This window comes from Tauraco erythrolophus, chromosome 1 (assembly GCF_009769465.1).
Source record: "Tauraco erythrolophus isolate bTauEry1 chromosome 1, bTauEry1.pri, whole genome shotgun sequence".
Taxonomy (NCBI): domain Eukaryota; kingdom Metazoa; phylum Chordata; class Aves; order Musophagiformes; family Musophagidae; genus Tauraco; species Tauraco erythrolophus.
In genome coordinates, this window is record NC_141465.1 from 89,422,691 (window position 1) to 89,443,081 (window position 20,391).

Here is a 20,391-nt window from a genome sequence, read left to right on the forward strand (position 1 = left end):
GGTGGTAGTGAAACCTTGAGAGACATGAAGTTCCTTCAAGCTTTTATAAGAAGATAAGCAGCCAGACAGGGAAGAGGAGCTAACAAAGGAAGTATTCCACAGAGGCAGAAGCAGCTTCATGAGCTCATCTCCAACAGTATGCCACAGAATTCACACGAATGAGAGATATTATAAATATTTCAACTGCAAGGAAAGCCTTGTTCCTAACTGGAACTTCCTTGCGTACAACAGAAGCCTGCAAAACATGGAAATTCGGTTCATAAACTCCACTCCTCACAAACCTACTTGTTTTGTCAACATTACAATTATCAGTATTAATATGTACTGAAACTGGGACTACAGTTTTTAAACTGAATCGGGCTACATCTGCTGGCTTACCTACTCATGCACCAGTAAGTCTAACTAATGTTTCTGCAGCTGGTAAAAACAAAATCTTTACAGTATTCTTCATGTCAGTTCAATCCATGATTAAAACCGGACAGTATCACAAGAGTATTACTTTGCTAGACATATGACTAAAAACAGAGCTTAAAGACAAGAAAGATGGTGAGATCAGAGCACTCAAAAAAATATTTCCAAAATTAGTGATAATTTCTCTCTCTCGGAAGACCTAAATTTAAGTTCTATGGCCTATGTTAGGCAAAAGTCAAGCTAGATAATCACAATGGTGACTTCTGTGATCAAAAATTAGTAGAATTATAAAGAAAAAAAAAATTCCAAAGGTTAGGGAGCTCTGCAAAACCTAGATTAACTAGATTTTTCAAATAGTTTTTCCTCCGCAAGACTTTTTTTTTTCTTAAAATAGATTGAATGACATTGTTGCACACCCAATTACCATATTTTTAGAGTGCTTCCTTGAGCAAAGTCGACTGATGAAACTGATTCTGAGCAGTTTTAGTTCACTGTCTAGCTTCAGCTGTATTGGCAAAATATTAGCAGTCTTAAGGATTGTAACTTTGCATTTATTTTTTTTTCTCCCACAATTAGTGTTTAGGTAGAGAAAAAAGAGTGCCAAATCAGTTTCTCTTCTGCCTGAGGGAAAGAGGTTGAGTGTGAACTCAACTGTCCCCTTTTGTGATCCACCTGCTAAAATGCAAACACAAGCAAACACATGGCCAGAGCCTGCTGCTTACTGTCTCTTACACAGACAGTGCAAGAACAGCACTGGAGGCGTTATGGATTGGAGAGATGCAAAAAAAACCAAACTCAAACCAAACCAAACAACAACCAAAAACTTATGGCGGTTGGTAGAGATGTTGGATGCAAAACTGGAGACACAGTTTGTTACTTTCACTTGTCATTTATTTCTTATATACTTGTTATTTAAGTTCATGGGCTGCTTTATGGGTGCGAATATCCTCTATAGTCATGTTTCATCCTAGCAATCAGAGTTCCTTCATACAGATTTTATGGTTAAGCGTAAGACCCGGAATAACAATTCAGAGCAATACCGTATTAATACCTTATTAGCTATTTGCTTAATAACATATATACTGAGCAAATACTGACAAGTTAAATAGCAGGGTAATGCAATGAGCCAAAGACTAATCAAGTATAATTTCCAAAACTTTTCACATGATTCTAGTAAGCTCATTTTTACACTTTTACTGCATAGGCTGTAGGAGAGAAAAAGCTATAGCTAACGTCTTTAGGCAACATCACCACCTTTACAGGAGAGATTACATGCTTGTTCTGTAATGATAAGCTAAACAAAAATAATCTTAGAAACAGTTATATAATTGATTTTATATTCTCCCGAGATGCAAACGGTTTTTCACAAGACTGTGGATTATCCAGAAGAAACACTAAGGAATATGGGCTATTTAAGCAAAAAATCCCACCATATGCTCTTGGCAGGAGCAAAAGGGAAGCTCCTTTATGTTTATTCTCTTAACAATAAATTGTAATGCCCCACGGAGCCAGAGATCTTTGAAAGTTCAAGTTCTACAGCAGTTGAGAACAGAGTGCATTGACTCTACTTAGTTCTTGCCAATGTTAACGACTGTTACTGTGATCAAAGTCTAACTTGGTGCATTCCAAGCAAGATTATAGTTCTCAAGGCACACTAAACAAGTTTACAGACTACAGTTTGAAGTTATGGTTTGAGTTAAGGAAGAAATCAAGCTGTGGTAGCTTTTTTAGTGGCTGCCAACTTCAATCCATGTTAAAAATATTCTTGATCACACTTGTGAACAAAAAGTATATCTAAATAAACATTGTGCACAAGTATTTCAGTTTATTTGTGAACATCTGAGACCAGTTATTACTTGTGACTTTTATATTGACAGAGTCAAACACCAATTTTGATTTTCAAAGGCTAATTTTTCCACTGTCAACATTTTTGATAGAGGTCTAATGAGGTGCAAGAATGTTGTTTTCATTTGAAGTGGCAGCTCAGATGCAGCACCTCAGCCTGTTCGGTTCTGAGACTCATTTAGTCCAACAGATGGTTCTAGCAGCCAAAGCTGTCAGTTGGTAAATAGACATACGAAGTGTACTAAACAAAAAACAAACAAACAAAAACACAAAAAACCAAAACCAACAAACTGGAGGAGTTACAGAACCAAAGCAGTATTTTCTCTCAGAAATATCCCTATTTTTCTGCTCCCAGAAATAGTTGATATATTTTAATTCCAGTTCTGTTTTCTTCTCTCTTCTATAATAACTAGTAACTGAAACACTGTAGGTTAAATGTCAATTAGTTGGACATTCTCAAGAGCCTCTAAGAAAGAGAAAAGAAAAACCAGGAATTTGAGAGCTCCTAATTTCCTCCTACGAATTTAGGCCATGAACAAAATCAAAAGCTCTTATTATTCTCTAACCAATAACTGACACAGGTATTTCAAGTGGCCATTTCACTTGTACTTATTTGCTTGATTGAAACATTATTTTGAGCTATGCTGTAATAACATTTAAAGATGTAAACTTTCCAAAGACCACAAATCACATTCTGCTAAGCAGTAATGCATAAACCATGCTAAAACTCCCCTGTCCAAAAAAATTTCAACCTCAAACACAAAAATGGTTCCATATGCCACAAGTACCACAAGAAATAATAAAAAGTTCATTCTATCATTTGAACTTTATAACAAAAAGTGATATAGAAAGCCATGTGTCAGCAGTTACTGATACCTTGATGTTGCACAAACAGCCTGCCAATTATTTAACACCACAACTATGTGAGTATTTGCTGCCCACAGAGCAGAAGCTGATCTAAGCCTAGTCTGTTAAGCCTTCTCTTCTCTTCTCTTCTCTTCTCAGGACTGTGTCTCTAACACCTCTGTGCCAGCATTAACTCCTACAAGGCTACAGGATGAGCTGTTTCAGGAAGCTGTTTGGGAAGCTGATAGACGACAAAAGATATTATAGGTAACCTGACAATCCAGAATGGTTTCAACAGACACAGACACACAGCTGGCTAAAACTTCAGATACTATTACCAGAACAGTACCTGAACAAGAGTTAAGCATGTCAAAGCCTTTAGAAATGCAAAAATTGAATACATCTTATTCTCTAGATCTAATTCTTTGACTAAAGGCCAGTTAATCTTTTTAAAAGTGCTTTATATGGCATAGCCTGTCATTTTCCTTACTGTAGAACTGAGCAATGAAGCATAATTGCAAAGTAGTGGATACGGATGTCAGTAATACAAGACCAGAACAAAAATATCTTGCTACTTACTTATTATATTCACGTATGAAAAAGGTCATTTATTTCAACAATCAGTACAGATAATACTTCCTACCTGGAATAAATTCCCTCAAGCTATCCTAGCATATCATTGTTTAATTGAGTTAATTTATATTGATTTATTTCTATAACAACAGTGCCTTCGCATTTGCCTCCTTTCTTACTCTCGGGAAACTATTCAGTAACTTTTCATTATTAATGAAAATGAGTAGGTAGGATCCAAAATAAGTTTCTTCCTCAACTCCAAATTCAAAAGGGCTATTTGCTCCACAAAAGACTCCAGACCTGGAAGTCTCTCAATGCTATGTTTTCCTATTTTCAAAAAACTCTCCCCTCAGATTTTCTCATCTGTTACTTGAAAATAGTTACTATGGTTGTTTTGAAAGAAAACAATCCAAGACAGTAATATAAAAAAAAGTTAGATACGGACCTAACCCTGATCAGTGCTACTAATTGCTACTTTCCTCCCTCAGATTTTTCCAGAACTTCTGTAAAATAGACAGTTAATGTGGATGCTTTAGCATCGACAAACTGCATTGGCTTTTTAATACTTCTGAAAGGTTGTGGTTTTTCAGGGGTGGTTTTTTTTTTGTTTGTTTGTTTTTTTATATAAGAGAATATCAGAAAGGGTTTCAGCAGTTCATGAAGTGCTGAAGGAGGCACAGGAAGAACAAAAAGAAAAAAAACACAAAAAGAAAAAACAAATAGAAAAACTCAAACACTGCTCAGTATGAAGCAACAATATAAAGACCAGCTTAAAAGTGTGTGTAGTTCTGCAAAGAAGCAGGTTATATTTTCAACATCTTCAGAAGTCCTAGATATTATAAACAAAAGTATATGCTCAGCAGAAGTCTCAGGAAAGAATAAAGAGGATCTTGAGTAGCTGGCAACTATTCTGGTCTCAGCAATAACTGCCTTTCAGGAGCTATCACACAGAAAGGAGAGCAAGCTGGATCCATGAAGCTTTATTGTAAAGACCTAGATCCTTTTTTGGCAGCTTTGGATACGAAATACCTGTCACTTGAGAAAGTGTAAGCTTCAGCAGCATAAAGTTTAACAGAAAGACTGTTAAAAGAGTCTCACATTAATTGCCCTCCGTATGGTACTGGAACATGGGACCAGAATCAAACCACCCTTGAAACCAACACCATGCTTCTCCTGTGGAATTATTCCCAGATCTTACTGCTTGCTACTAAAGTAATTTTAAACAGACCTATATTTTTTTACATATAGAAGTACCCATAGGACTGCTTTATGTATTTATTTGCTTTACTGTAGAAAAAAAGTGAGCCATGGAGCTACAGAGTCCAGGAGTCTTAACACACAACTTGAATCAAACCTGGTCCAAAGCCTGGCTTGAAAGATAAGCCCAAATTTATAATCCTTTTAATTTGCAAACCTGAAATGAATCAGCAAAATGAAAACGGCTTAACTGTTCTTAAAATCAATCTCTTTGAAAGAACAAAAATTCTCTATTTTTAAGAAAATATTTAAGTAGTTTAATATAAATTCAGTAAACTTCATTAAAAACCTCACATATTTTAATGCAAAAACCTCCCCCAAGATACTCAGTTCTAAGCCAGTCTATAGACGGCCTGTAAAAGCTTTAAATGCAATACTAAAAGTTATATAAAATAGCTAGGAACACAATCTTTTCTTTTTTTTTTTTTGAAACTAGGCTAATTAATCACAGCTATCAAACTTGAGAAGCCTGTTAAAGCACCCATCAAGGCAGAACACTCTATAGCTCTCAGCTTCAATCCATTTGCCTAGCAATTCATCTTAATGCTTCATCTAAATACGTCACACATTAATGATAAATCCCAGAAGCAAACTGATCACTGTAACTCTTCTCTTCGAGCAATCACTAACTGAAATGTAGAATCTAGCAGTCCACTAATTTATTAAAGTTATACAAGTAATATCTTGTCAAATACTTGTTTTTTCCAAATAGAAGTCGTCTTCAAAACATAGGAAATTAGAAAAAAACCAAACAAAACCTGATTACAGATTATCCTAAAACAGGAATAAATCCTACCCACTAGACAAGACAAAAAGATGGAATACACAGACAGATAGTGTTGCTTTACTCTATTACTTCTAATCTTTTATTAGAATAGATAGATTTGTTTAATTTCCAGGTTTGAAAGACTGTCAGGAGCAATCAACAAATAAAGGCTTTACTTAGAAGCATTAAAGGCTGAATCCTCAAATATCTGCAAAACCAGAGCCCAGACAAAAAAAGTATTCTCAGAAGAGAACCCATCTGTATTCTTTGTTATTTTTAAACCTTCCACATCTCAAGATTCCAGAAAATTTTACTTTTATCTCAATGGTGTGATGGTGAGTTTTGCATGGTGGAAGGAAAGAACAGAATCTCGAAAGCAGTTACAAAGCTTCTTAACGAAATCAGCAAAGCTGACTGCCATGCATCCCACTTTTGAAAGTTATTCTAACATAGCTGTGCTTAAGCACCATTTTCAGAAGAATTTGAGTGGACATAGTACGCAATACGTATCTAAGGGACAGAACCACCCACAGAGCAGGCTACTCTTAAGAAGCACACAAGCCAAGTTAATCATCCTAAAGGGGTAGGCCCGCACATTTTCTTAATCTTTAATTCTGTAGGAGACCTGGAAAGGACTTTTTGCTCACAAAGCTACAGGCTACAGCACTTACTACTGTTAAGCAACTACATAAGTCACTTTATTCAAACGAAAGATTTCTATGCAAAATGCCCTGGCTATTCTGGGGAGGGGAGTGGTGGTGGTGTCGAGGGGAGAACAAAAAACCCAGAGTCATAGGAATGTAAACATGTTCCCTTCCAATGCTCTGAAAGGAAGTTTAAATTCTCAGGGAAATAATTGTAACATTAATAGATATAGAGGAGGAATCGGATTCTCTCCTCTCTTATTCCAAAAGCACTAGAAGTTATCAATTTACCCTGCAGGACAAGTCAACATCCTTGCATGACCTGCATAACTTAAGCATCTTCAAGGGCATGCAGTTCATCAGTCCCTTCACCACTACATGAAGATGTATACAGCAACATTTAAAATGTACCACTGGAAGGAAAAAGACTAGGAGATTAACTCACTCCAACTCTCAATTACGCTTCTTGGCATATTCACATTTCGATTTTTGTTTTACTTAAAAACAATTGTACTTTAAAGTAAAGCAATTCCTCCTGCACAGATGAAAGGGGAAGCCTTGCTGCCAATTTAACTACGTTTTGGTAGGAAAGGATCTTCAGGCAATTCGATGTTCCAGGAAGATAACTTGTTTATTTCTTCCCGCCTTGGTTGATGGATCAGAACTATCCTGAAAAACAGTCCTAGGACATGTATTCAGCCATTGTACTATTTCAATTTTGGAAACAGAAAGACAAGAAAAAGTTATTTCATCAGTCTAAGGAATATCCATATTGAATTACTTCCAGATTCAGTTATGCAAAATGGAATAATAAATATTTGGCAAGGAAACTACCTATTTAACATTTGTGTTTAGACATGGTTGCTAAGAAAATCTTGTAAATTTTCATTACAAAAAAAACCTATTAATCTTTCCACACAATTATTGATCTTTTCTATTGTGGTTATCTTGATCAAGAAACAAATTAATTTGTGGTAGTTTGAGAAGTTAACTGTGCCTTAGTAGGAGATTCCATCATCACTTAGATGCATCCTGAATCTTTATGAAGACTCTCAGGAACTCCATAGCCCTTGCATTTTCTTTCCTAATCATTCCATAACTTCTGCCAGAAGAATGCATAGACAAACCATTCCCAGGATGAACGTCACTACATGAAAACAACTAAAGTAAGTTTTTCTCTTTCACAAAGATCTTACGAAAAGATTCTTCACAGCCTCTCTCTTACTGAGCTTGCCAAGAATATCTAGAAAAGGACTCATTTGTAAAGAAAACAGACCAGATTTTTTGGAGTATCTCACTTAGAAAAGGAAGAGAAACATGAATTTGTTCTGATGCTTCTTCTTGAAATATAGAACCCTGATTAATTGACAGAAATACGTAAGAAGAAAGAGTGGTGTTTTTTCTAGAGAAAATATCACTAAGAAAGTTAAGTATCTATAATAGAAACGGTTAAAAAAATTCTGTTAATATTCATTGGTGGGGCAAGGGGGAGCAGAAAGGACTGCTTTACTTTCTCCTGCATTGTTTAGAAGACACTGCACAAGCCATGAAAAGAAAGAATACCTCACCTACTGTACTTCAAAAAAAAAAAAAAGAAAGCAGATGAGTCACTGGAGACACAGCCAAACAAAGGAGGGTTCCTCTCTTTGTCAAATAAAGCAGTGTTAGCAACAATCTAATCAATTTTCTTTTTGTGGAACAGATGCCAAAATCTGAACCGGAAAGATGGAAAACTGCCTTAGTATGACTGAAAGAGAAAAATGGGTTTTGTTGGTTTGGGGGTTGAGGTGGTTTTTTTGTTTTTCTTTTTTTATACCACCCAATATGTTGGGGAATAAAAGCTTATAAATACATGTATTAGTGAGAATTTATCTGAATTAGTATTTGTATATAAACAGCACATACACATACTATTTATTTTCCTGAAATTAGACTCATAAAATGTTTGTTCCACTTGTATTACTACAAATCTTACAGTCTTGCCTACGAATTCGCAACACTGAAACCTCAACTTTCATTAAAAATACTATTATTGACTGGTTTACTCTGAAATGAAGCTTGAAAAGATCATCCATGTTATGTAAAAGCTTAAAAACAAAACAAAACAAACAAAAAAACCCCAAAGCTTCAAGTTTAGTTCCCCTCCAACAATGCCACTTGATTTTGTGCCCTGATTTTCGACTATTGACACAATGCTCCAAACCAAGTAATAATCTCCATTTCACTGTAAACTTTTAATATATGACTGTTTTCATTTCAATTATATTCAACTCAAAGTAGTTATTAAAAAAAAATAAATAATAAAAAAAAGAATACCTCAGTCTGACCTTCGTGGGCACTGGATTCATGAGTGACACGAATAGCCTAAAATTAAAATATGCAATTAGACTTTAAATGAGAGACTTTCAGTGTTTTAAGAATCATTGTTAATTTTATCAAATGCCATAGATGTAACTATTTTTGTTCAGTGCTTGTAATAAATAAATAAACAAATAATCTCCACTCCTAAGGATCTCAGAAGACCAATATTCCAGTTTTGTCCCAGTCAATTCAAATCAAATACCCAGCAGTTTGTAATGGCACTTTTACACGCAGAAAACACTCTGGGCAAGTGTTTTTGTTATATATCACTTCTTCACAAAATACTTTAGAAGCTCTGACCAGACATCTTGTGTCCAACCTTTCTACAGAAAATGTCAATGAACCTCTACTGTTTCTGTTTGTTACTACTTCCCTCAGCCACATGTTAACACTCTTATTCTAGAGGGCTTCTCAGTAAGCTTAAATTAAGCTCAGACTTGGAAATCATCAAGATCTTCATTTTCAGAGAGGATCATCATTACCATCAGAAGCAATAGCACTGTTCTCCCCTTCTACCACTGACCAGATGTTTCTACTGCGTCCCTTCAAACAGCACCAACTATCTGGCTATCCACGCTATCAGCTAGTTCATCTAATTGTTTGGGCTGGTGGGGAAGGAGATTACATTTCAGCCAAATCAGCTCTTTGTGTGCCTGCTAGAGCCAAAGAGAGATGACTAGAAAGCACAAATGAAAGGAGGCAGCAGAGGACCTTCCTTTCAGCAACAGCCCCAGATCAGCTTAAATTGACCACTAAATTACATCCTGAAACCACCAAAAAGATTATGCAGGCATTTCCTAACAGTTTGAAAATCATTTTAAACTAAGCCAGCGAATTAATATGGATGAGGAACATCGTTAACAAAATCCATTCTGCTGACTGAGCTATATGCAGGCAGGAACATTTTAAATGACCGAACCAGCGTTTTCTTTGTAGCAACTGTCTGATCACAAACTCACATGTAAAATTGAATTGTTTAAGTGCTTTACTGTGTCAAGTCCTAATGACAATACCTGCTCATGCAAGTAATTCTTACATCATTTTAAGTAAAAGTAAAAATGCATGACACTAACTTCGTAAGTTTCTAGATATTTGGCCCTCTCTTCAGGAGTCATAGATAAGGAATCTTCTAGGAACTTTTTCAGTGAAGAATTAGTTTCTTAAAAAAATAAGAGAGACATAATTAGAGTCATGCTTTAACTTCAACTTCATTCAAAGCTTACAAAATGCTTATATACAAATAAAGATTTAAAGATATAATTACATCGTATTTTCAAGACACTGAAGGCTGACTGCAAGAGGAATTGCTACCCACTGCAGTCTGCAACGTTTCTAGTGCTTCAGTTTGTGGATTAGTACGAAATATTTGGTTTATAATTATAGGTAGAAGTGCTTTTTAAACAGAGATCATCCTTTATGAATGGTTAGATTCAAAGAAAATAATATAAAATGTATCCTTCCCTCCATGCCTTCCCACAGTTCAGGAAAAAAGGGAAAAGCTAACAACAACAACAAAAATCAACAAACCAACCAACCCCAAAAAACTTACCAAAATTCATTTTATCTCTGTTGTTTGCAATGGCATGAATTAGCCCAATTGTTCCACAAGCATTGTTAATGGTCTGCTTCATGAAATACACTGATGATTTGACATCTTGCCCCTTAGCTTTTATTCTCTCTTCTTCCTCTGTTCTGAAGGTTTCATACTAGAAGGAAAGTTACAGACATTTCACAAATAGTACAAATAGATACTGGCTACATTATTTAAGCAAAAATTATTTTTAAAAAGCAATACCTAACTAAAAAAAAAAAACCAAACTCAACTTGTAATTTGAAATGCTTAACACATGTGGTCCAACAAGTATATGCAAACTTACTCAACTGAACAACTCTGTTGTTTCTTAAAGCTATGCCTTGTCACCAGCCAAAAACCAGTCACGCTTGAAACATTATTGTCGTGGTTTGGGCCGGCTGGCAAATAAATGCCACACAGCCACTCGCTCCCCCCAGGGGATGGGAAAGAGAATTAAAGGCGAAAGGGAAAGAGACTTGTGAGTTGAGACAAGAACAATTTAATACTGCTACTAATAATATATTAATATATATATGTATAATGATAATAATATATGCAAACAAGTGGTGCACAGTGTAATTGCTCACCATCCAGTGACCAAGGCCCATCCCAGACTAACAATCCTGAAACAGGTATGTCCTGACACCACAATCCCGGATGAGCGAGAGGCCCAAAAGGAGAGCAAGAGAGAAATGGCACTCAGAGAGTCTGAGAATCAGAGCACCCAGAAGAGCAAAGAATAACTAACTCTGTTCCAGCTAAAACCAGGACAATCATTTTGAAATATGCGTTATCTAAGACAGTTTCAAAAATGTTTAAAATATTTCCTTGATCTGAGCACCTGTCACTGTCTCTCTTTGATCCAACAAAAAGCTTTTAAGGACAGAGGTCTCAAACCACTATCAAGCAAACCATAATATTCCAGGTGTTTACTTTGTAGGAAGCATTATTATAAGATCCATTTTTACATGTCTTTAAACTGAAAGAGGGTGGATTTAGATTGGATATAAGCAAGAAATTTTTCACTCTGAGGGTGGTGAGGCACTGGAACAGGTTGCCCAGAGAAGTTGTAGATGTCCCATCCCTGGAAGTGTTCAAGGCCAGGTTGGATGAGGCTTTGGGCAACCTGGTGTAGTGGAGGGTTTCCCTGCCCATGGCAGGGGCGTTGGAACGAGATGATCTTTGAGGTCCCTTCCAACTCTAACCATTCTATGATTCTACATTTAATTTTTTTTCTCTGGGCAGCCTGTTCCAGTGTTCTGTTACCCTTACTGGGAAGAAGTTCTTCCTCATGTTTAAGCGGAACCTCCTATGTTCCGGCTTAGATCCATTTCCCCTTGTCCTATCATTGGATGCCAGTGAGAAGAGCCTGGCTCCATCCTCATGACAGTCACCCTTTACATATTTATAAACATTAATGAGGTCCCCCCTCCATGGCAAAAAAAAAATAAAATACTGAGAATACTGAAAATATGATTTAGAAGAAGTGTTAGACCATATCACCTCAAGAGGTCCCTCCTAACCCAAGCTATCCCACGACACATATTCATTGGACCATGCCCAAAATGCCCAATGCTCATAGTATTCCCTCTGTCCAGAACCTACAATGCAGACTAAGAAAGTCATTGACTTTTAAACTGGACAATAAGCCTAAGATTATCTGTTTTCTAACAAGAGTTTCTTGCCCTAAAAGCAAGTTCAAGCAAATTGATATATATGGAAACATGAAAGAAAGAAACTTCTAGACAGAAGAACAAAGATATGATAGAAAAGCATTCACAAAGGCAGCAAAATTAATTAAGAGGCTGTCGTGGTTTAGGCCAGCCAGCGACTAAGCATCACACAGCCGCTCGCTCACCCTCCCCACCCCCAGAAGAGGGAGAACGGAATTAAAGGGGGAAAGGGAAAGAGACTCGTGGATTGAGATAAGAACAATTTAATACTATTACTACTAATATATGAATATATACATACGTATAATGGTAATAATATATTAAAAAAGTGATAATTGCTCACCACCCAGTGACCAAGACCCATCCAGTCCCAGACTAATGATCCTGAAACAGATAAGTCCCGACACTGCAATCCCAGATAAGCAAGAGACCCAAAAATAGAGATTGAGAATGAGAGAGCACTCTGAGAGTCCCAGAGTGAGAGCCCCAGAAGAGCAAAGGCCCTTCTTTCTGGTCTACCCTCATTTTTATACTGGACATGGCGCTGCATGACATGGAATACTCCACTGGCCAATTTGACCCTCAATCCTAAATCTAAGTTCAAACCATAAGGGGCGTTGTGGACCCTCTGTCCCAGCTATGCTCTCCCCTATCCTGTTGTGCTCCTGCACACTGGCAAGAACACGGCAGCTGAAAAGCCCTTGAGCCCTCAGTGCCAACCACAAACACCAGTGCGCTGTCAGCGTTCTTCTCAGAGCAAGTCTCAGACTGAAACCACAACACGAAGCTCTTCTGGCTGCTAGAAAGAACTAACTTTGTCCCAGCTGAAACCAGGACAGAGGCATACTTTCACAAATGTAGACACAGCCAAGAAATACAAATAAATAATAAATTAAATAAAAGCAGAATATAACAACTTATATTGAAAGGGAGACTGAGAAGGGGAAAAGTAGTCCAGAAATACAAAATAATGCTCATGAGTCTTGTGGAGTTATACTGAAAACAAAAGCTTCAGAACATTGGGACTTCACATGAAAGATTGAGCCCTCATACACTCAGGCTAAACAGCTGATAGAAACGCTTGTGTCCCTTATGTTTCTGAAGGATTAACATGCTGGAGAAAACCTCAAATATCTGGCTGGCGGCCAAATTTGATTGATCAATGCAAGAGAGCATATGCTGTTTCTCTGGTTCTGTTTGTCATATGCATCTTCAGGATGAAACTGGATACACCTTCTGGAACAAGAGGAAGGTTGTTCTTTCCCATGGGATGATGCTCCTGTAGCATGATCCAAGAAAGGAAGCTCGCACAAGCAGGGAGGCAAAAGAAAAGTGACAGTCACAGAAGGAGCTCAGACCTGTAGCTCAAGCAGCCAGACAGAAACCACAGCGCACAGAAAACAATGCCTCAAAGGTGACAGAAGGGAAATTTCCGGAAGACAAGTGAGGACAGTTAAGAGTTTGCTTAAATTCAAAACTATCAAGGTGGCTGAAATCAAGCCTGAAAAGGACTGCTGGCATAGCTGTTTTGGAGAAATTGAGAATGCAAACGTTTACAGGACCTGACGAGTAAGAGGACTGAGCTAGTGACTCTTCTCTCTATTTAAACAGGTTTTGTTATAGAAGTTCAGCTTTTGGAACAGGTTGCCCATTGTCCTGGTTTTAGCTGGGACCGGGTTAGCTCTTCTTTTTAGCAGCTAGAAGAGCTCCGTGTTTTGGTTTTACTCAGAGGCTCGCTCTGAGAAGAATGCTGATAGCAAGTTGATGTTTGTGGTTGGACGTGAGACTCCAAGGACTTTTCAGCGTGCCAGAGTGCAGAAGCACGGCGGGATAAGGGGGGAGCATAGCTGGGACAAGGGGGACACGATTCCCCTTGTGATTTGTGGTGGAACTTAAGATTGAGGGCCAAACAGGCCAATTAGTATTCCATATCACGCAGCGTCATGCCCAGTATAAAAGTGAGGGTCAGCCGGACAGAAGGGCTTTTGCACTTTGGCTCTTTCGCCGCTTCTGCTCTTTTGTGTTTGCTGCGCTTTTGCTCTATTGTTTTTCTTTCTTTTTCTCTCTCTCCCAGTACTCCCACTCTCGGAGTACTCTCTCTCTCTCTGCCCCTCTCTATTTTGAGGCCTCGCGTTCATCCAGGATTGCAGCTTCGGGACGAGACGGGCTTCGCATACGAGGGGGTGGTGAGCATCTACACTGTGTATTAAATCATCTGTACTAAATTGTTCTTATCTCAACCCACGGGTTTCCCGTTTATCCTTTAATTCTCTCCCACATTACTGGGGGTGGGGGAGGGGGAGTGACTGGCTGTGTGTGGGGGGGTTCAACCTAACCCACGACACCCATAGAAGTCGTGGATGCCCCATCCCTGGAAGAGTTCAAGGCCAGGTTGGATGAGGCTTTGAGCAACCTGGTGTAGTGGAAGGTGTCCCTGCCCATGGCAGAGGGGTTGGAACTAGATGATCTTTGAGGTCCCTTCCAACACAAACCGTTCCATGATTCTATGATAATAGCTAACTACTTTGTCCTTATAAACGACCTGTTCTTTTTGAGACACACACTAAAAGGAAGAAGTTTGGGCAGATTCACCACAAAGTTTTTGGCTGACCTCATCACAATCACGTAAGATTTTTATAAACTGAAAGATCAGTATGAATCACACATTTCAACCTACGTAACACTTGAAGGAGACATGCAAGATGGATGTTTTCTCTATGTAGAAGCATACAATGACATAAAATAAGCAGACTTGAAGATTTAACCAAACCAAGTATTTCAAAGTTTAACACAGAGGGAGAAGGGAGGGGAAATCTCTTTAATCTTGGAGATATGCTTCATCTGTCCAAGAAGCGAAAGCCACATTGGTACTGATGACTGAACTGAAAGCACATTGAAGTTTGGTCAGTGCAACAGTATCAAAACTCAAAAAGTAGTTGCATTTGATGTAGTCCTACACCCTACCTCTTACTTTGTTTATGCTACTGTAGCTTTCTGCTAGAAATAGCAGAACTGAGCCATTTCACAGTGCCTATTTTTTTAAAAATGTCCTTAAATTGTCTGTAATAGAAAAACGTTAAGGCATATTCCTCTGTGCTTCTACATTAGCTTCTCCCACTCCAACTTGAAAAGAAATTGGAAATACACGTGTAAGGTTATCAAAAGAAGGTTCTGAAGGAAGAATTTTGTGGTTGTTTTTAATTAAGAATTAAACCTTGAATAAGGTTTGAATCTTATCTCAATTCTATTATGACACCAAAGTACAAGATTCAAACTGTTCATTCCCATTTCATTTACAACAAAAGTCATGAGCTGATTATTAAATAAACATTTACCTTTTCTGTTACTGGAAAGAGAAGCAGCACTGCACAGACTGGTCTTGGCACCATGCTAAGCAGTTCTGGTTCCATACCATAAACGTCTACAAATTGCCAGTCAGGATGTATACCTAACTGTTTGAGAAACTGGAAAAGAAAAAAAATAGCACAATATTAAAAGAGTATGCTCATATACCTGCCTTTTTAGAAGCATAACAGAGTATTTACAATGCGAAATACATTACAATAACCCATACTTTCCAAAATTTAAGGAGAATAAATGAGATTGAAGTTTTAATAAATAAGGCTGAATAAATCATAGTGCTAACAAAGGCAGGCAAAATCCTCATGTTTTATTTAAATAGCCTTATGAAAGATAAGTGAAAACACTCCCAGCACTATTTACTAAAGCATTAAAGCATTTCAGCCATTTTGAAAGCGTTTTATCACAAAATAGAAAAGTACTGAATAGTCACTTTAACTAGGAATCATGGGTTAGAGCAAATATGAATAAACTTATGATGTTATTTGACTCCGTGAGTATTTCAGAACACCTGACACCAGTGCTCATATTGGACCTGCTGGGTTTCAGCAACTCAAAAAAATCCCATTTGCCATGGCCTTTTGAGCAAGATACATATTTTAGTAGGTATACCTTCTAAATTGTTCTTTCACATGAAAAATCCTTTCAAACTATAATAGAATAACATATAATTCTCAGTTGCTTCTTTACAACTTCTGAACGCATCCAAGCCAAAGGTTTCCTGATCATCTTTCCTATACTACAATTATACGTCACCGTATAAAAAGTGATTTTGGATCTTCTACCTAACATTAGGTCACTTAAGAAGAGAGACTGTAGCACCTACTAAGATTTGACAACCTTAGCCTACAATTGGGTGTTCGCCTTTTAATACAACATCCTTCTTTTAATCAGATAAATTACGTACCACAACAGTTGCAGAATTAATAACTATATGTGATCTAAACGAATTTGAAATATTTCTGTTATCAGAGTCTAGAAGAACCTAACCGAATTCAGAAACTGTTGTTACTATACATGCACTGACCACTGATAAGAAAAAGCTAATTGTACACTGTAGTAGACAACAAATCCTATTTTGCAGCCCTACGTCTACTGGTAAAAGAAATACATTTTAGAGAAAAACTTGAAGACATGAGAACCCTATGTATTTTACAAAAAGTTAACATTTCACAACTTACTATATGGAAAAAACATATTCTATAGGAAAATCTTATCTGCTCACCTGGGGTTCTCGAGTTTAAAATATGGAAAGTCTGCCGACAAACAGCTGCAAATTTAAATATCTGAAAAAATATGCAGCAAGCAATATTCCTCTACCCTCTCTAATGGAAAAACAACGAACTCCTAAAGAATTTCTTTAGCCAGCTCTCAACAAAACTCAACTCTGTAGTTCCCCATACTGTTCCCGAAAGTGATAATGTAGAAGAGCAGAGCAATTTGTCTTTTTTAGAGGGGAGAAATTACTTTAAAAGCTTCGTCATACTTCCTGCTCAATGCTATTTCAGAAAATCTATTTATTGATACATTTGCAGTAAAGATGCGTAAGAATCACATCAGATGATAAGCCTAAACGAAAGGCATAGACAACTCTCTCTTCTGTCCATAACCCACCTAGTGAACAGGTTTACACGGATGCAGAAGAACTCAGTAACAGTTATGCCATATTTGAGTAGATTCATCGAAATACCAGTGTCTTCATCTAACATCAGATCCCTTCAAATATCAGTTTCAACTTATACTGGGCAAGAGGCAAGGTGGTTGTCTTTCAGGACACACAGCCAAGGGGATGACTTTCAATATTTAGAGAATATAAAGGAGACATTTTCAACAGCGGCTGAATATATGGACAAGAAGTATTTATAAATATAGAGTACGTAAGACTTTTACCAGTAACACTTAGGAATATCTTCTACAAGGGGATAAAACAATAGAAAATATACATATCCTTAAGTTTATTAAGAGAATGAAGCTGCAGTTTGCAGCCAGTGTTTTAAGGTGGGGGAACAGGACACAACAACCCCACACTTTACCATTTTAAATGCATTATTCTCTTTCCATTTTATGCTGCAAGACATGACATCAAAACCAAGGGCAAGTAAAAGTGATTTAAGTTTGGAAAGAGTTTAAAGAGTATCTTGGAAAAACTAATATGGTTTTCTGTGTATCTACAGTAATAACCTATACAGTTCACAGAGCTAGTTCAGTATTGGATTCTGGCTGCATTGCAAAATATGGAGACTTTCTTTTCACAAGGCCATGTAAACACTTTTCCCCATTTTTTCGTTTTTTCTTACACTACCTACTAATAATGAAAAACATGGATTGACCATACATTCAAAGAGGAAAAGGGGGACAAGGAGAAAAATAAAGCGTCTTTATCAAGCTTTTAAGGAAATTTTTGTTCCCCTATGTAGAGGTTTGTGAGACTAGGCACAAGTCATAATTAAGGCTTTGCAGAACCTACCCTTTTTGATTAGTTTAAAAATAAGGTAGTTTTGAAACACAACAAGAAAATTCACTCAGAAGATTGCTTATGTAATACGCCAAGTTGGTTTGGTTCTGTACCGCCTTTAAGTCTTCCTAAGATTGGGAAGAAGGCCAAATTATTATCTTTTAATGAAAATAGGGAAAAGGGAAAGTGTTAAGTATTTACTAGCTGATGAAACAGAAAACAGTATATTTTGAACTCCTACTCTAACCCTCTAGGTTGTGAGAATAATTACTACTTTGTGAATAACAAAAAAAAAATTCCGAAGGGGAAGAGAGTATGTATACGGGTGCATTAAAATATTATTTGCACTTCTAGTACTTTTATTATGAAGCCAATGACTATTCTTTCCATCATTTTTATTGCTGCTATTCAGAACTGTGGGAAAAGTCAGGCAACTGAAAAAATACCATTTATTATTTGCAAGATTACATGAAATAAAGGTACGAAACCCCTACAAAAAATAAAAAAACCCCACTCACCTAGAAAAAGACCCCACAATCAGAAGAGGCAATGCTAGAAGGATCACATTAAGTTACTGGACAAATAAGTGATTTAGGTTCTCCTGTCCTGTTCTACAGCAATGAGGAAAAAAACCCAATTGACCAACCAAAACAAAAAAACCCTCCCACAAACCCCAAATCAACAAAATGCTTGCCAAATCCAAGAATAGCCACTCAAACTCCTGAATGAAGTATTCAGCATAACTAAAATTCCACAGATATAGGGTACCTTTCATTACTCATGCTACCGTACTGCCTAGAAACTTTACAATCTAAGAAATTAAAAGTTTCAGTATACAATGAGAGTGACGACTAGAAGTGATGGTCAGCACTACAGAGGACAGCAAGAGCACAGGCTTAGTATGACAAACAGTGATCTTAACACAAGCAGCCTAACAACTTTATTGTAGAATCATTTAAAAAAAAAAAACAACCACAAACAAAAAACCCCAAACACCTAAACCCTAAGGAGAGACCAAAATAGGCGAAGGACATATCTCTGTGTATCAAGAGGGTTTCATTTAGGCCTGGGAAAAAAAAAAAATAGAGACACCCTTCCAAAAATTTAGTAAGTAGATGATAAAAACCAGCAGCATAAGCCCCTGTGTAAGAGAGACTTGACAGATGGGTAACAGATGAACAATAGATGGCAGGAAGGGAAGAACCCTTAAAACAAATACACAGAACTTATTTTTAATGTGGAAACATGCAAAGAAAAAAAAAGGAAATCAATCAATGATGCAGCCAGATAAGTAATCTTTTGCAACTGTGTTTTGAAAGGATAAAAGCAAGGCAAGACTGTATTCAGGGAGAACAAATTTTGTAGGAATAAAAACAAGTTAAGAACAAAGGAAAGATCTTTAGAGGAACAAAAATCCATATTAGATGTGTCACAGGAAGGTCAGAAAAGAGATGTCACAAGTAACAGCTTCAATTTTGGCAAGTTACTCAAATACTTCAGTAATAACTAAATTAAACCTCTTTCCCCCCCCCCCCCCCCCCAGTCTTTTTCCAGCTCTTTCCTAGGCCAGATAAAGATGCTGGTAGAAAGGAGTCAGCTCTGCACCAGGAGGTGAAGCAACTCCTTCCCCACTGACAAAAGCATTTCTGTTTTAGGACAGCAGGCAGTTCTGTTTGCTTTTTAGACAGTGTCATTCATAGGGAGGGACCTCTGCTGCTTTGCATTCCAATTATCCAGCAACTACTCAGGCAATGTTGTTCTACAGATACCTACTGGATGGAGCAGTTAGGGTACTTTACACTGTATCTGAGGGTTTGCTCACTTTCAGCTGTGTACTTTCTCTCAGCTTATTGATACTAGGTACTCAGGTTAATATAAAATAGCAGTTTTATATTTCCCTTGATCTGCATAAAAGAGTATCAGATACTTTTTTTCAATCACTGCTTATCACATTGCTGACTATTCTTTATTTTTGAGCATTTACCTTAGAAAAAGATACTTGGCTACATTACAGAAGTCTTACAGGGGCTCAGGAAGAACAGCAGCAGCAGCAACAACAACAAACATCACACCTGTTTGTATCTAGTTTATTAACTTTTTCAGAACTTTATTTTTACTGATTGTTGTCATATTTTCAGTTGTCTCTTGTTGTAGTAAAATACCTTCCTGAAAAACACTTCTTGGTTTCTTAGTGGTCCAGCTAACCATTAGACAAAAAGTCGTCACTTTTGAAATTACTTTACACACACACCCCCCCCTTATCAGCACTTCTCACTTATTTCTCCTTTTTTCACCAGTATTCCAGAAGGCCCTTCCTTCTCACCTGATTACCACTGTTTTCAACTAGCTAAGGGAGACTGCAGAGAAGATGGAGACAGACTCATCTCAGCAGTGCACAGCAGAACAACGAGAAACAATGGATACAGGTTGGAACACAGGAAACTTGATAAGGAAAGCATTTTAAAATAAATTTGAAAAATAATGATCATGGTCAAACACTAGCAGAGGCTGCCCAAGAGGCTGTGGAGTCTCCATCCTTTGAGGAATTCAGAACTTGACAAGCTCCTGAGCTACTCGTTTAGAACAGAACAAGGCTGGACTACAGAACTCCTGAGGTCCCTTCCAGC

The 20,391-nt window shown here is 37.3% G+C and overlaps 1 protein-coding gene across 1 annotated transcript in view; it reads right to left on the reverse strand.

The window, feature by feature from the left end:
- Positions 1-15,410, reverse strand: part of UCHL3 (ubiquitin C-terminal hydrolase L3) — a 33,497-nt gene extending 18,087 nt beyond the window's left edge. Inside the window, exons 1-4 of the mRNA XM_086611632.1 lie at positions 15,285-15,410; positions 10,253-10,409; positions 9,777-9,862; positions 8,659-8,706 (exon numbers count right to left, since the gene is read on the reverse strand). Coding sequence (XP_086467758.1) covers positions 8,659-8,706; positions 9,777-9,862; positions 10,253-10,409; positions 15,285-15,359 — 366 coding nt within the window. The 5' untranslated portion in view covers positions 15,360-15,410. The remainder of the gene's footprint in view (positions 1-8,658; positions 8,707-9,776; positions 9,863-10,252; positions 10,410-15,284) is intronic.
- Positions 15,411-20,391: the final 4,981 nt, after the last annotated feature.